Here is a 17,915-nt window from a genome sequence, read left to right on the forward strand (position 1 = left end):
ACTGTTACCTAGTCTGTTGTATATAAAACAAAAGGGCATGCATTTGTCTCTTAAACATGATAAAAGACTATGTGTTTCTGAGCTTTTGACAGACACTGTGTGATGGACAGTTTTGTGCATACCTTTGAACATATAGTGTAAATATAATATAAGTATATCTGTTACAGCAAGGGCATATGCATACTGTACAGTTACCTAAAAGATAAAGAAAAATGACTAGAGCAGCTTGGACCCCAGCTTATCAGGAGAGCATCTCATAAGGAAAGCTTACTGAAGATTAAGTAGCCAATCTTCCCTCTGTGTTATCCACTTATTGGTTTTCAATTATCACTGTCATCAGGGAGACCTTTGTTCTTCGTCCTACTGTAGAGCTCCACACGATGGACTGTGCTGTTACACTGTACAACACACGATGGATTGTTCTGTTATAAAAAAGTGATGTTATGATGTGAAGCAGAAGGCTTTAATCCCCTGAAGTGGTTTATTTTCTACAATGGTACAACAGCTAGTATGTTATTCCACTAATGCTACGGCCTTTTGCTGTCAGTTACGACTGTTCACTTATTAAATGATAAAACCGTTTCAACTGCTTATAGTGATTTTAAATGTCTCAGAACAGTTATGAGATGTCAGTTCCTGTTATCATTTACACTACATTGCATTTATAAACAATCCCTTGCTCGCCAGCCTCTCCTGTATCTCCTGATTTTATTGAGACAAAATAAACACAGCTTGTTATTAAATTGAGAAATCGAAAAGCACAAGCTCCTCTGTCCTGAAGACTCGGCACCCTGACAGGAATTTTTACCACATCGAGAACGATCGATTTTTCTTCTTCACATTTTGTATCAGTTTATTCTTCGCCTATGATTCACTGGAGCTTCTCTCTTTAGAAGCTGTTACTATGAGTTTAAAGAAACCAATCGGGCGTATGTTATACAGCATTTTGTATCTATCGCCACCCAAATCGAGAGTTTTAGGTTTAGCATTTGACCAGTAAAACTCTTTATGAAATAAATGGTACCTTCAGATGATTCATCAAATACACTTGGCTTTGTTTTGGTTTTTTTGCTCGTTTCTGCAGGACTACGTTCTTGAGCTGCTAAAAAAGAAAAGAAAAAATAAAAATTCTGTCTTTCAACGCTGGAAGACCAGCTTCTGCCTTTGCAAAATTCGAACCAGGAGTATCAGAGCGAATGTGAATTTGGATCAGCACTCGCTAGTGCATACGGGTCCTCCGTTTCTACCTCCCTGTCTCTCCGGTACTCACCTCCATCTTCCACTTGGCCAGCAATTCCTCTCTGGTCCTCTTGCTAATGTAATAAGGGTCACCGGCCTGGAAGGTTACCCTGGGCATGGGTCTCTGGCGCAGACTGATTTCCCAGCCTACTCCCCCACGTGGGCTGCCTCGAGCTCCCTGTTTAAAGGGACAAATAAAAAAAGAAAAGAAAAGAAAAGGAAAGGAAAAAAATAACCGCTTGTTTAATTCACTCACCTTATCTTTCTGTGCTAAAGGGAAGGAAGCTGGTGTTTTTTGGTTTTCTGACAGTGATATGGAAGAATTTGTTTGTTGGAGGTTTAGGTGTGGGAAAGAAAGAAAAAAAAAAGACCAGAGAGCTAGCACTCAGACAAGGAGCTACACTTGTTGGCCTGTCTTCCTACATCCCCTCAGCCAGCCACCGCTTGCGAAGGAACGGGACATTCCATTGAACCCGGAGGACCAAGTGTATTTGATAGTTCAAATGTAGTAGCCATCAGGGTACCATTTCTTTCACAACTACCCCATATCAGGAAAATAGCTTTGTAACTGGTTTTGTAACCATGCAACTAGAAACCTTATTACTGCAGACAGCATATTTAAAAAACAAATTAAAAAAAACAAGAATATTGTATACATACTCACATGTATACAATCTATACATATACAATACATACACAGTCATGGAGAACGGATGAACCGCATCATGAGAATTCCATACCTCATTCTTCGAAGAGTCCCCGATCTCGTCCTCGCGGTGCTCGACGTCTAAAGAGAAACACAACCGCACAAAAAGGAACGGTTACCGCAAAGGATCTGGAAAGGCTGCCCAAACTGGAGCTCGATACCTTTCAGTCTTCCTGTAGCTCTTCTATACAATGATCTAGTAATGAACACGCCATATGCAGTCTACACATACACACTGAAACGCTACAGGATGAAAGACTATAGGTTGAAAAAGCATCTGAAAAGGAAGGAATTTGTTGACAATAGACTTAGCTGAGTCTATTTGTGTTACCACTGGGTAGTAACACAATACCACATTGTTGTTTGTTTGTTTTTTTATTATTAATGTGTTTGCTCATTCCAGAATTGCAAAGGTTGTGACGCTATACACCTGATCTTAATTATAGTCATATGAACCACACCAGTTGAAACAGTCTCTATGTAATGTGTGTTGATTTTTCGTATTGATAAAATGTGATTTATATGTGCTTTAAACGTAAAATGATCTGACATTAAACAAAAACGCCCCATTGTGCGTGTGTGTTGTGAGTTTCTGCTGCCTGTGCGCTGAATTCTTGCCCAGTAACTTTTGTGTTGCGTTGGCATTTTAATGCTCCATTGAGAACATGTGGAAAAGCCTTTTTTTTTATCTCCTTTAGCCTTTAAAGTGCACAGTCAGTTTCGTGATGTGCAAGTAAAGGCACTGCAGTGATTTCAAAATCCAATTCCAATAATATCCCTATTACGGAATGAAGTGTCACTTCATGTATTCTCATTAGAATGCTCCTTTTGTAAGATTATGGTCGTATGAAAGCCTTCAGCCCAGATCTATATCATCCAGCTCGCTCGCAGCAGCTTAACAGACCTGAGCGTGTGCCAGACGCAGGCTCAAATGACAAATGAGCAATGAGGGTCATTAACATCTTGGAGCTCCTGGCGCACTCGGAAGTACCTGAATGAGAACGGGATCGTCTCCGCGACTGAGATGAGGAAACCGTGTGACTCGGGAGGTTGTGGTTGAGGCTGAAGGAAGCAGGAGGTTACGGAGTGTGAGCCAGAGTGGTGATGAATATGGAGGGAGGCCAGGTTTACTTTGGCTTCGCTCGCACCCCTGACCCTACATCTCATCGTGCTTAGGCTCCACAGCTGCGTGCTATTAGGCCTGTCCCTCCCTGCCCCCACTGCCTGCTGCACACTAACCTTAAATCCAGCGCAGAAGACTGCTTGCGCCGAACACATCTGCAGCGAGCTGACTTGTACAAAGCTGAACCTTTTTACCCCTCCTCTGCACATGTCCAAACCATCTCAATCTCGCCTTCCTCACCTTGTCTCCAAAACGTCCTACATGCGCTGTCCCTCTAATAAACTAATTTCTAATCCTTTTCATCGTCGTCACTCCCAACGAAAACCTCAACATCTTCAGCTCTGCTACCTCCAGCTCCACCTCCTGTCTTTTACTCAATGACACTGTCTCTAAACCATACAACATCACAGGTCTCACCACAGTCCTATAAACTTTCCCTTTCACTCTTGCAGATACCTTCTATCACAAATCAAGAAGGAACAGCTTTGTTTTGCCTGGATTGAGAAGGACCCATAGGGGGTAGCAAGATATTTGGAGTGGCCTGAAACACTAGCAGGGCTACAACGATGATTCATGATTCATAAACAATGAGACATTGATGAATGGAACACTTAGCCAATGCATAGATAACTAAACCTATTTCTGGACAATCGTACATTTCAAGCTTGTTTCAAGCTCCTAACAATGTCGAACGTTTAAATTCTTGTTCCTCATAACTGTAAGCTTGACCTTAATGAGTGTCCAGAATGACTGTGGAAAAGGAAAAACTTGAGAAAAGGAAAAACTTGAGAGGACAAAAACAGGTAACACATCCTTATCTGTGTGACTCAAAGTATTGAAAGCAACCTGTGGTCCTGAGCCATTGCAGGAGACTGTTGGCATATCATTTTGCGTTCTAGAAATAAATGCTTGCCTCTGTTCCACCTGCTATTATTTGCAGTGTACTTGTCTCTTTACAAGGAAGAATCACTGCAATATCCTGACTAATCACATTTGGTGGCACGTTCTGCCAAAACACAGAAACACCTAGTCATGGAAACCTCCTTTTGGATGATTGGTGCTCTGCCGCTCCGGGGCAGTTGCAGAGACTTGTACAATCTAAGCCAAGGTTCACTGAAGTGGCAGGAGAATCTTGTAATTCATGTATCGTTGGCTTTTCTTTTCACCTGTTTGTATGTTGCCTCATATATACTCCTACCTACCTCCCTACCCAGCTACCCTTCCTAGCTACCTAGCTACCTAGCTACCTACCTACCTACCTACCTACCTACCACCTACCACCTACCTATATGGTATGTGCTTTTGATCATCGAATTCCACATTTAGTCCCAATTTGTGCATATAATTCCCTCCACTCTTCTGAAAAGATATTCCACTACATTTTGGAGTGCGCTTGTAGAGACTTGTGCTAATTCAGACACAATGGTATCAGTAACGTCAGGTACAGTAGAGTCAGGTGAGGTGAGGAGGCCTGGGGTGCAGTCAGTGTTCCAATTCATCCTAAAGGTGTTCAATAGGGTTGAAGTCAGAGCTCTATAGCAGAAGATCTTCTCTATCTGTATGTGTGTGTCGAGGAGAGAGATGACTTGCTTTAAATTATTATTTTTTTTTAACCAACCTTACAGTGATGATTATCGTGGCCTTTCCACAAAAAAAAAAAAAACACAACCATAACGCACCATCATCACAGGTTAACGCATTGCCTCTCGCTCCTGGCCTTCCGCGCGTCTGTTTGGATGACTGGATAATTGCCTCAGAAATTGATTCATATGTGTTCAACCAGGGGGAAATGTACAGAACAGAACGAGAAAACGGGAACCCCTTAGATATATAACCATTGCTGTTCATCAAATATTCATTTAACGGCCCGCTGTTGCTCCCAGTCGTGCCATTCTTTATGTACAGATGATAGATTTAGCTAGCTTGTAAGCAAAATAAGTTCACGTCTGTTTCCTGGACTGCCTGGGCTACTAACACACATCTCAATCATCCCTCTCTCACCCACTCACACACTTTCTCTCACAATGGGAAGAAATGACTACATAACCGGTTATTGAGGCAGGAGGGGGGGGTTCCCTTTCCACTGCCAGGGTCAGTGAGTTCATAAAGGGAGCTGATATACAGTGCCTGGATACTGTATACTATCTCAGTGAGCTGAGCACTAATCTGAGATCTTTCCTCTGCTTTCCAGATGAACGACATAAACAAATTGCATTGAACACTTTGGAATATCAGAACTGTACGCATTGTGCATTTCACACTGTTCAGAAAAAAGCAAATAGCTTCGAATATGATATTAAAGACTCTTTTTGTATCAAGGGTTTCCGAGATGTCAAACAAGTGTGGATCACGGGCTACAAGGAAAACAGGGGGATGCTGTAATAAAGGTTTACAAGCTGAATATGCCTTCCACATGCCTTATAGTAGTGCGACGGATCACATTACAGGTTTTATGGATCATTTGTTGGATAAGCAAAAAGGGGGGAGGAGACAAATATAATTTGCTTTCCATTTATTACAAGAAAAGTTAATGGTCCCATAACACTGGTTATTTGTTATTACTAAACAGAGAGACCTACATTTAATGAGTGCTCTGAGCTTGAAGCTTGAGGAGGACTAGGTGATATAGGATATATATATATATATATATATATATATATATATATATATATATATATATATATATATATATATATATATATATATATAGCCTGGGTTAACATCCTGATACAGGGCCAAGGCATACATATCTATCATATCTATTTGGGATGTGGTGTGTGTGTGTGTGTGTGTGTGTGTGTGTGTGTGTGTACGTACTCTGTGAATGAGTGCATACTGTGTTTTGGGAGCACTGAGCACTGTGTAAGTGGCTTGGGCTGAGTGCCATCCACCTGGCACAGTCCCTGCTGAGAGGGGGGCCATAACACAACACTGCTGTCTCTCCGTGCACTGCACCCACCCAGGGCAGGTTGCCAGGAGACAGCTGTCTCCCCGGGCTTTATTTACTGCTCTCATCAAGGTCATAGCCTGCTCTGGCCAGGAAATATGGTGTGTGTGTGTGTGTGTGTGTGTGTGTGTGAGAGAGAGAGAGAGAGAGAGAGAGAGAGAGAGAGAGAGAGAACAAGAAAGAGCAGGAGAGCTGTAGGGATCTGAGATCTGACTGACAGCAGGATCATCTCTTAACACTGTTCAAATGCTTTTAGTCCATCTTAAAAATACAATCTCTCTCTTTCATTTTGCATTCTTATATATATATATATATATATATATATATATATATATATATATATATATATATATATATATATATATATTGATGTGACCTATGCGATCCCAATCAGCTTCAGAATTTCTCAAGACAGAGGCCAAATCGGTGAATCATTCTGTCACCGTCACCTCTGACATAAAACAGCTCTTAACCCCCTGAATCTCGCACTACCCCAGTGCCAGACTTAAGGCCTGTAGAGACGACTTTCAGACGTCTCCAGCGAACAATATGACGTAACTGCGGAGCAATCAGACATCTTGTTTTACACATGGGAACTGGGCGAATTATGCAGACACGCTTCACAACCGAGCCTGTGACTGGCGATTGCAGAGCGTTCCCAAGCCGATTTATTCCAAGCGTCACATTTTCACTAGCACGCTAAACTCGCTTTTCTCTACCCTTTATCTATTTAATGCTCTCATGGTTTCCCTTTTTCTCTTTGGAATAAAATATAATCTTACTTGGGTTCTAGCATTTCTTTCAGTATATCCAACAACCAAAAGCACTTCCCTGAGACCGATCTTATTCCTGTATCCATGAAAACTGTCACGAAACTTGGACGTGATAGCCAACCGTGAAAAAGCATGGAAAGTTTGCGAGCTTGTAAGCAAGCAGAAATGTATTTTACCTTCACACAACCTTTGTAGACATCATCTCTGAACATCATCATGAATCATGTAAAGCTTTTTTTCATCATGTTTAGTTCGACTGATGACGGTTACAGAATAAAGTGGTTTGAGATGAATTAATGAATAATAATCTGAAAGCGTTTGGTTTGGCAGTGTGTTTGGGAGGTCCTTACTGAGATGAAAGGAACGTCTCCCGAAAGCATAGTATAATGAAACAAAATCTGTTCGCGTTTCGCAGAAGACATAATTATTCATTTCGCGCTCCCAAGCCATTTCTAAGTGATCTGATAAATGCAAAACTGCGCAGTCTCTCCAGAATTTCTAATTACCATCTAATACAGTCATGCACTTGCTACATCCCACCAATAGGGCATGTGATTGAGCTATTTAACTAAATTAGGTGTGATGGTATTGAAAGCAGGGCCTTATGCAGAAGTTTGGCAACCAGATTTGATCTTCTCTTGTCATAAATGAATGCGACTTTAATTCACGTTTGTTGGCATTTCCCTTTGACGTTTCTTCATGCGCTGCCTTTGGGAAAGTCGTCTTTATATTCCCAGTACGCACGTGTAAATGAATAATGACCCGTCCGGGAAAAGCACAGCTGCCAAATTTCCGTACGCCCTTCCACAGCCAAAGAATGCTAGGGGAGTTGCTCTTCAACACCACCCCTCCATTCATCACGAAAGCCTTAAGATTGTATGAGGATGATGACACGCCGTGGCCCCTCGGCCCGAGAGCATTCGCCGCCTCAAAGAGCAGGTGGTTATTGTAACGCGACGCATAAGAATAACTCACATTTGGTCGGCCGCTCCAGTTTCCGTCTTCCTCGTTTCCGGCGAGGTAGAAGTGTCAGGTTCTCTTCTCTGTCCTTCTCGGAGTCGCACTTGTCCTGGGCAACAGCAAATCCATTCTCCGGGGAAGGGCTCGTGCTGCGGGCAGCCTGGCGAGGGAGGCCGTTTTCCAGAGCATTCTGCTCCTGCGCGGGGCGAGAGCCTTCGGAGGATCGGTTGCCATGCCGCTCTATTACATCCCCATTATGAACCTGGATCTGCGAACACGACTGGATTCCTGTCCCTCTGTGATTCTTGGACACACCCACCAGCTCTGTTAGCGATCCACAACTTTCCACCTGCAACAGGAAAAATGACTATTAAAACCCAAACGAAAAGTATTATAAGTTGCATAGGAGCACAGCCTTGATAAACACGAAAGCTATATCTCATACAATCTCGTGTCGAAGATGTCTTCAAATGATTGCACTTATAAATAGATCTAAAAAAAGAACTATAAATGAACTAATAATTGCTATTATGTGATGCGATTTGACACATTTTTACCTGAAATTCATGCAAGACATAGCAATGTTTCACAAACTGCACTGCATTTTCCCTTTTACACTCACAGGACCCATCATTTGCTGTACAGTTTCAGTGTCACTGTCTTCAGTGGATAACAGCAGTAGGTAGTAATTGAAGTAGTTACCAATCCGTATTGCTTTATGTTGAAAGTTTAAAGCATGTACTTTCAGCGTGTATACATACAATTCTCCGAAAATATGAACAGAAATTCATTTTTGCTTCCCTTGCAAAAAAGTGGTAGTGTATCAGTTGATACTTTAAACTTTTAGGATTAATCAGAATAACAAAAACAAGTTGTGGATAAACCGGAAAAAAAATCAATAACGCTGAGACATACTTTCCGGTATGTAAAGTGGTTCCTGATTAGTTTAGTATGAAGTAAAACCTCATTTTATAAAGTCTTAGTGCTTTCTTACATAAACCTGTATTTAAAGCCAGCTGTTGTTAATGCATATACACTTCAAGTTCATTAGTCTGAATTACTCTGCAACAGCAACATCTTAGTGTAATTTATATACGTTAACCTTCCAGTAATAGGGATGACGGCTCAGCTGCACAGACACGAGGAAATCCATTCAAGAAAAAAAAAAAAACCTTTACATTTGCTTTTAATTAAGTATGCAACTGAGGGCATATAAAGTGAGACATACGTAATGAAGACGTTGTTGCTGATGCATCCTAAAACACGATTATTACCGCTTTAACGTCAACACGCCAGGCAATAAAGCAGCAGGTACAAATGACTTCTTACCAGGGTGGAAAGTAATAAAACACATATAGTAAACTCTCAGTGCATGATTCACTTTAATGGACCTTTCTGAGTATAATTCAATTTACCTGCTTTTTTTTTCAACTAAATATTCAATGTTGTTACATTTAGCAAGTAAAAACTAGAAAGTCACGCACCACGAGCTTAGGCAGCAGCAGCGACATATTAGAGTTTTAGAAGATTCAAAGAGAAACAGTGTGGTGAGGATGTTCTGCAAATTAAACAAGCGAACAAACCTGTGCTCAACACCCAACCTGCAGAAACATTAGCTAGCTAAATGAGCTAGCTAGCTAGATCTTTTTCATGTCCTACAATATTGAAGCTCTGCGTTTGATTTGAAATGCCGCCTTGATGCTCAGTAGCAACTGTTTTGAGACACACCATATAAATGTTCATTTCAGGTGTTTCAATCAGACCCCTAGCCATGCAGTATGCATTAACAAACATTTGTTTGAAAATAATCAAATTCATTCATTCATTAATATTAATATTAATAACAATAAGTGGATCATTTTGAAGAGCTCGGTAAATTTAAGTGAAGTGTTCTGACAGGATGTCAGAAGTCATTTTGTAAAATTTCATCCCGGCAAGATGTTCCGCAGTCAACTGTAAGTGGTGTAATTGGATAATGGAGGCGTTTGGGAACAAAAGCAACTTAGCCACGGAGCAAAAGACTACACAAAGCCACAGTGGATGGTCATCGTATTCTGAGGCACACAGCGTAGAATTTGACAACGCTCTGCTGGTTCCATGCCTGAAATGTTTTAAACTTCCACTGAGGATGAGGATTGGGTCCCTACTGAGTCTGGTTCCTCTCAAGGTTTCTTCCTCATACCATCTCAGGGAGTTTTTCCTCGCCACTGGCGCTATTGGCTTGCTCAAAAAAATTGTTTAAAAGCAATATATAAAAAAACCTGAAGTGAATTAAACTGAACCAGAATGAATTGAAATCAAGCCTTGCATCACCAAGTTCAATGGCAAGCATCAGACGGAGTTGTGTAAAGCTGCTGATAATCAAGCTGCTCCTCACTTCATATCTCAGTTTTGTTAACCTCAGACTTAATAGTAGCACTTTTACTCAGTGTGTTCTGAGTGTGTTACACTGGAGCTACTTTATATAAGATACATTGATTTTTACAGGTTTGTACTTCTGTATTTAGCTGTTTTATATTATCTAGTGCAAAACATTACAACAGCGTTTTGAAAATAAATAAATAAAATCGTAGATTGAGAGATTAAAGTCGTAGCATTACAAGAACAAAGTCGAAATTACGACAATAAAGTCAAAATACTGGGAAAACAAAGTCAAAGCAATATGAGATTAGAGTCTCACCCGAAGAAATAGCAAGAAACGTTTCACTCTTCTGCATAAATTGAGTGTGGAGGATTTGGGTCAATCCTACTTTAGGTTAGATTTTAACTCCTGCTTTATCAGCACTAAGCTCTAATTAGTAAACAGACACTGCAGAGGTTATGTAAAAAACTTAATTTATTCCGAAAAACTGCCTCTTTTGTGCAGTCTGAATGATATCGATGGTTCCATCTACATGTTATTCGAAGATGTTATGTTGTTGCTCAAGAGAATGATGATCGACGAAATCAACCATGAAGGAGTTAAACACTGGCGCTCGACGCTTTATTCTCGTAGTGCTACAACTTCTTTTAAACTTAAAACTTTTACATTTTACGCCACTAAAACGCCATTGTAAAAAAAAGGATATAATTAAAAAAAACTTCCGCATAAAGTGTAGACTATTACACTCAGTTTAGTTTGTTGGACGTGCCATTCCAGATTCCTGTGCTACATTGACGATCTTCTGGAAAAGGTAGATTACAAAAGTGAATTAAAGTGTGGCTGTGGGGATGTGTGCTCCTTCAGCCACAAATTCATTAGATGAAGTCAGGTTAAGTGAGAAAACATGGTGTGCAGTCAGTGTTCCAGTTTATCTCAAAGGTATTCAGTGAGATGGTTTATCTACAGACATCTCGAGTTCTTCCATTCCTGCACTGGCAAATCATGACTTCCTGGTTTGGGCCTCTTAGGTCCCGTAACAGGAAGTCATCATTCTACGGGATTCAAAGACGTTCTAAGCAATTGTTTGCTTCCACAATTTTGTTTCAGCAACTTGTATAAAAAAAATCTCACTTATAGATGTGATGGCCAGTGTCCACAAAGTTTTGGCAATACTATAGTACCTAATTAGCTGTTTGCACATGTTCAAACGTAAACATTTTACACTCGCTATCGATAACGTCATTCTGATTAAACCCAAATAAGGTTCAGCTGTTTGTGTGTGCTCTTTTTCAGACTCCATCTTAGGTTCATTGGTCTGCTAAAGCCACAGTCTTCAAAGAGCTTAAAAAGCATGTAGAGGATGCTCATAGTTCAAAGGGATAGTATCGATCAGAAGAGAAGTACAAAAGAATTTCAGAAACATTTCGCTGTACCAAGAAGAGTGGAGGAAACGGGGCTCCACGGTGACTTTACCGAGAACAGGATGTCCCTCTGTAACAGACAAAGGAGCGAGACAACACCTCGTGAGGGAGGCTGCTAAAAGGCGAAAACATCAACATCAAAGGATTTTTTAAGGATGTATATAACAAGTAAAGGTTACTCTCCGCATGTGACACCATTCTGCATGTATGAAGTAGAGATGAAGCCCTGTCTCATATAAAAAAATAAACAAATTAATAAAATCAGGCCTAACTACAGTAAACATGTGGCAAAGCATGTTATGGCATGATTATTTTAAAATATACAGTAAACAAGCCAGTGTTTTCCTCTCCGTAAAGCATGCTGGTGGGTAACAAAGTAACAAAATATAAATTAACTAATAAATACTTCGTATAAAAGTATAATATACTTCGTTACTGTACTCAAGTAGATTTTTCTGGTATCAGTACTTTACTTCACTATTTATTTTTATACAACTTTTTACTTTCACTTATTCCATTTTGAACAACCTGTACTTTCTACTTCTTACATTTTCAAAACAGGCTCGTTACTTTAGTTGTAATCTATTTGGTGAAATGTCAATACTTTTTCTTCTCATTGCGGCAGTTTTCAGCCACTTGTCACTTGTCAAAGTTTATGAAGCTAACATTGAGCAAGCCAAAAGGCAACAAGAAGTATAGGGTTAACAAGGATGAGACAGAGGGAGTCAGTGATGTAAACATGACTGAGAACAGACACATTCCTGATCACCTGATCATCATCTTTTCTCTGCTTGTGTTCTATATGGTGGATGTTCAGCCTGGATACATTTATTAAGTATTAGGTTTTGTATTATTATATTAATTAAGGCTGTCAAAATTAACGTGTTAACGCGTTAGCACAAATTAATTTTAACGGCATTAATTTTATTAACGCGCACATTTTTGTTTGACCATTTCTATTAAAAATATAAACGAATACATATAAAAAAGGCAAAAGTAAAACCTTCAGCGCGACACACGTTTATTCATGATGTCCTTTCTTTATTCAGATATACATAAATAAATAAACTCCACCGAAAATACATTTTATATTCAAATTTTTAAGTAAATTATTGCTTTACTGAAGTCTCAAATCAGCACCAAAATCCGCCCTGATACACACACTTAACTTAACTTAACTAGACAAATGCACAGTTTTTTGGGCCATTTTTTTCCTCATAACGCTTAAAAGAATCATGCAAATAAGAGCAATACATCATTTGAATCTGTAAAGGGTCTACTTTCATTTGTATACACTCATAACAAAATTGCTGTGCTTTTGTAAAAATAACAGACAGGGTGCACTCACTGCCATCTCTCTTCACAGACATAAATAAAACAACTCAGTAAATACTTGCCTTACAGACATAATAAAAATTTATGAATAGAAAGCAAATATTTTGTGATTATGTAATCCGTATGATAGTTAGAAAAGGTACAGTTCTCCGGTATCACCTCATTAACCATCCGTGTGGAAACATAGCAAAGGTTCTGTTTGGTGTCCTGAAGTTTAATGTAATTTGAAACACCATAATTATTTTTTTAAACATTTACAAGAGTATTTTGCCTTCATGCTCTATATTGAGTATGGATTCACTAATAATAAACAAAGCATCCATATTTGTCCATGCCAATGCTGATTAGAGTATTAAAACTTGAAAAGTATTCATTTAAGGTACGTTTAGAACAGATAAAAATGTAAGATTTGGTTGCGATTAACGTTGAGTTAACTCGCGACAATCATGCCGTTAATCACAATTAAATATTTTAACCGATTGACAGCCCTAATATTAATATCACGTGACGTCCAGTTACCAGCGTGACACTAAAACAGGTAGTAATAACTCCTACTTTTTACTTAAGTATATGTCAGAGCCCAAACTTCTTTACTTTGACTTCTATCTCTAAAAATGCAAAGAAAACGGCAAATGACGGAAAACCATTTGTTTTATGTTTTTTTGACGAAAATATATCACAATTTATTTTTAGAAAAAATACAACTTAACCTTCGAAACCTATAGAAAAAAAGTGTGACAATTACTAAATATAGGTGCTGCATGTGTTAAATGTTTTCATAGCCATGGCAGGTCTTTTTTTCCGGAAAAGCAAAGCCACAAACTTCAGCGGTTTACGCTCGCTGAGAACAGGACTGTACCTTTTATATACTGAAACTAGTAAACTGTTAAAAAAAAATTCATACCTTTGCCATATGTTCTGTAGTTGCCTTTCTATACATTTTGGTACCCAGACATTACTTTTACCTTGAGAGAAAAAAATTATTATAATGTATAGAAATAAAAAAAATCACCCCACGGTTTTCCATTCACAACTGTTCTATAGCATGAAGGAACGATGTCAGAAACGGTCCTGCGCTGCATGCAGGAGAATAAATATGGCACGAAAGAAGGAACCTGGTGGCAAAATGGGGGAGCGTTTGCGGGTAGGCATAAACACTTTCAGCAGTGATCTTTTTTTTTTTTTTGTTCCTGAAAAGCCCAGATGCTATGCGTTGGGGGAAGGGTACAGAGTGGTTATGGCTGAAGGCTAATATTGTGCTCAGTTGATCATAGTGTCTTCAAAGAGTTTTAACATCCAAGTAGAAATAGCTAAAAATGTATTTTCTTTACCATCATGCATTCTTTACAATGATCATGTGATTTGGACGTTTGAGAGGCTGCAGAACGAGAGTCTTCCATACCATGATGGCTCTTTTTAAAGTGTGTTTTACTTATTGGACACGGTTCCCAGCATATGAAAGTGGTGTTACGTCACCCGACACGAAGCCCCAATGCTTTATGACAACGTATCCTGTATGGCGGCTTATTAATCTCCTCACACGAAGACATATCAGGCCACTGAACCAACCACCTGCGTTTAGGAGCTCTCAAGAGTGGTAAAAGATTGATATGAGAAACTGCTGAAATCAAGGAAGACAGATTTAGGGCCTCGGCTCAGCCGGGCTGACGGTGGAGTTGCTCTTCAGACTCGCAGCTGCTGCTTCGCCTCACCGGCTCTGAGTGTCTGAGTGTCAGAGCCGGTCTCAGGAAGAGGAAATCAAAGAAGGCAGACACCGAACACGGCCATTTTATGTCTCGTGCTAAAGAAACGCTAGATCCACTGCTGGACTGGTGTTTTTTCGATGTTCTCTGGAGGGTCAGGACGTAACCATGTCTTCACTTTTTCAAATGGGAAGATGATGTGTTGAGACATATTTTTCGAAATTAATTCATTCGATTTAAATGTCCTGTATTTATGTGGCAGTGAAAAATAGCGCAGTTTAGTACCATTTTCCCTTTTAAAGAAAAGTGGCACCATTTTAGTTCATGACAAAAACAATCTTACGTTTTACAATAATTAGAGCAACCTACTTGCCAATTTCCTTAAACAACTGCACATCAGTGCACTTAATTACTGCATTATTTATTTTTTTCATCTTTAGTGCTTGTCGTTTCATGCGTTTTAATAATAATCTTCACGTGTTTTTACTTCTGTATCGTACTGTATATGATACAAAATGTCTGTATATGCTTTATGGTGCATTCTTTCCGTTTGTTTGTTTTTCTTTCCGCTCGGTGTTACAAAGAGGCAGAAGTATGAGAGGAATGTTGGCTGTTTGTCAGAAAGAAGCCAGTGGGCTCGGCGTTTTACTTTCCTCTGCCCTCGGCCTCATAAAGCAGAAAAAAAAGGAACCATTACTCAGCTCTAACAAATAATAAAACAGCTGGCAAATTGCAACCAATAAACATGCCATTAAGTACACACAAATCAAATGCGGAGCGGCATGAGCAATGAACAGATGTTGACTGAAGCGAAAATATACAGCACAAAGCACCTTCCCTGCACCAGCTATGAAACCTGCACATGTGTAGTCTGACATTTCTTAAAAAAGGAAGGAGCCGCCTCAACCGACACTAGTCTGCAGTGTAAAAATAGCGCTTGGAAAAAAAAAAAAGCGCACACACGCAAAACACGCACACAATACCATTATTGGGTCAGGAAGAAAAGTGGTGCACAAAAGCTTGTGAGAGGGAGAACACCTTTCTCATTACTTCCCTGAGGGACATCTTCATATACGGTTCCATTTCATCGAAACTTTCGAAGGCAGCATGAAAATACGACAGTCCACTAATGTATGAACTGAAATTCCCCTACTACTGCCACAATTACCTGTTGAAGGGAGGGTATATTGGGGTTAATCAAATCAGAAAGCCCCAGGGGGGAAAAGGAGGAGCGGATGTGGGGTAAATGAGTGCCATGTGCTCTGACATGCTCTCTCCAGATTAATTATGCAACAGCTAGGATTATTTTCAAACGCAGGAAAATGGCGTCCGTGACAGAAAGTTTTTAGCAGGGGGTGCACAGTAAAAAAAAAAAAAACACGAGTTGACTTTTACAGCCTGACAATGAGAAACAAAGGGAAATATGAGAAGAACTAAGACAGATGTGCAAAAAAAACAAAAAGAAAAAAAAAACTTAAAAACGTAGAGAAACTGAGAGTGAAAGGGGAAGATTAATGATCCGGCGCTCGGCTTGTGAGAAAGAATAAGTGACGTGCGACAACCTCGGTGACCCTGTGACCCAGACATGATTTCTGTTATGGGTCAGGACTTTAGACAGGATAAGCACGCATGCAGGGCAACATGAGCTGCAGCCCCAGTTAGCCTTCAGCCTTGCAGTCAGGTAAACACATACACCCACTGCCCAGATGAAATCCAATATCTCAATCAATTGAGCATACTAATGAATTATGCAATTGCTGTGAGAAATCGTAATTATTTACGACTTATTAATTCTTTTTTTAGATAAAGTTACATGCGGTATTTGTTTTCGGATATGTTTAAAATTTAAGGTGTTTTTTTTCATTTCAGGAAGTGTTTTTCTTCTCCTACTGAGTCATTAACGAGTGTAAGGCGCTGTTGATGTTAAAAAAAAAAAAAACACCCCTATATTTTATGTTCAGACAAATCTTCCCTGCGTATCCTGTTTTTCTGCTTTCTTTCTTAAAAAATAATAATAATAATACCCGCCGCCACGTTTGCGTGTTAGAGCTGAACCGAACGCAGACTGCAGAATACTCACAAGGAAGTCTCTGCGTTTGCGGCTGGGCCGTCCGACTTTGCGGGCCGGAGTGCTGAACGCTGGCCTGTCCGCCACAGCCAGCTCCATCTCCCGGCTCACACTGTCAGTCTGCCCAAATGACAAAGAGCCTCCATGTCACAAATGCATCACACCACACCTCCCACTGTTTCCATCTGTTTCTGTCATGTAAGTGGCTTGTTTTCACACTGATTGTCTGTTACTTTGGAACAAAATTACGGTTGGATCTTTCGAACATGACCTGCTCTTTCCATTTGGCTGAATAATCACTGTTTGAATTTTGCATTTTAAAAATTTTTAGCAAACACTACAAATCTGGGGTTTTTTTTTTTTTTCACAAATTATATTTAGGACATTTTGACCTGAAAGTAATAAATTATATTAAAATAATGTCTATACCTACCACCTAACTCTTATTTGCTTGGTACACACACACACACACACACACACACACACACACACATACCTGCTACCCAGACCATGTAAAGTGTTCTGAATACATCGGTAAATGGAAGAAAAAAAAAAAATCAATACAGATGTTTTTTTTCAAAATCAACACTAACAACTTACAGAACAAGGTTTAGTTATGGGAATAAGTTGGAAAGGTGTTTGATATGCTCGATAAAGCAAATAAAATGGTATCCCAATACTTAAAGAGATCTGCATGATACATGAAATACAGTACATCAAATTATATATTTTCGCAATGTATAACTGTATAAAACACTGTGTGCTATCTGTTGTCACGAAGAAGCTACAAAAATACCACACACACCTGACTTCTATACATAATGTATCATGATCTTATTATATCGTTGTATCAATATCATACTGAAGCTCTAATGGATATAAATGTTCAATAGTGCTCTAAGAGCATGCAGGATTTTAAACCAGTTTGAATCCTCTAACGCATCTTGGGAAGGCAGGACGACATCATCATCATCTACCTCAGATCCGTTGCTATGGCTGGCACACTTTTCGTAAACTGTGCACGCCAGAGGTTGCCAAAGACAGAGACACACCCCAACATGAACAGGGGTGAATGGGTTTCTCTTTATGCCCTTCTTCTTTTTTGTCCCAACGAGGATATTTAGATAATGAGAAAAGCCGGCACTTGAGTGACACCTCCCTTTTAGGCACGATGAAGTGAGGATTCTATAGCCCCGGAGCTGACCTACCACTCTCGGCTCCCACTTGACACACTTACAAAGACATTTGGCAGCTCTTTCACTTCCCTCCTTCTCTTTG

At 39.7% G+C, this 17,915-nt stretch overlaps 1 protein-coding gene across 5 annotated transcripts in view; it reads right to left on the reverse strand.

Annotated features, from left to right (window-relative positions):
- dnmt3ab (DNA (cytosine-5-)-methyltransferase 3 alpha b) overlaps positions 1-17,915 on the reverse strand; it is a 51,136-nt gene that overhangs the window by 30,134 nt on the left and 3,087 nt on the right. For 2 of the 5 annotated variants that reach the window (XM_046854992.1, XM_046854993.1), the window contains exons 3-6: positions 16,650-16,757; positions 7,764-8,097; positions 1,980-2,026; positions 1,271-1,417 (exon numbers count right to left, since the gene is read on the reverse strand). In XM_046854992.1, coding sequence (XP_046710948.1) covers positions 1,271-1,417; positions 1,980-2,026; positions 7,764-8,097; positions 16,650-16,757 — 636 coding nt within the window. Of the gene's footprint in view, positions 1-1,270; positions 1,418-1,979; positions 2,027-7,763; positions 8,098-13,770; positions 13,790-16,649; positions 16,758-17,915 lie in introns of those variants that run through there. The other 3 variants (XM_046854996.1, XM_046854994.1, XM_046854995.1) reach the window with 3 other exon arrangements.

This window comes from Silurus meridionalis, chromosome 8 (genome assembly GCF_014805685.1).
Source record: "Silurus meridionalis isolate SWU-2019-XX chromosome 8, ASM1480568v1, whole genome shotgun sequence".
Classification (NCBI taxonomy): domain Eukaryota; kingdom Metazoa; phylum Chordata; class Actinopteri; order Siluriformes; family Siluridae; genus Silurus; species Silurus meridionalis.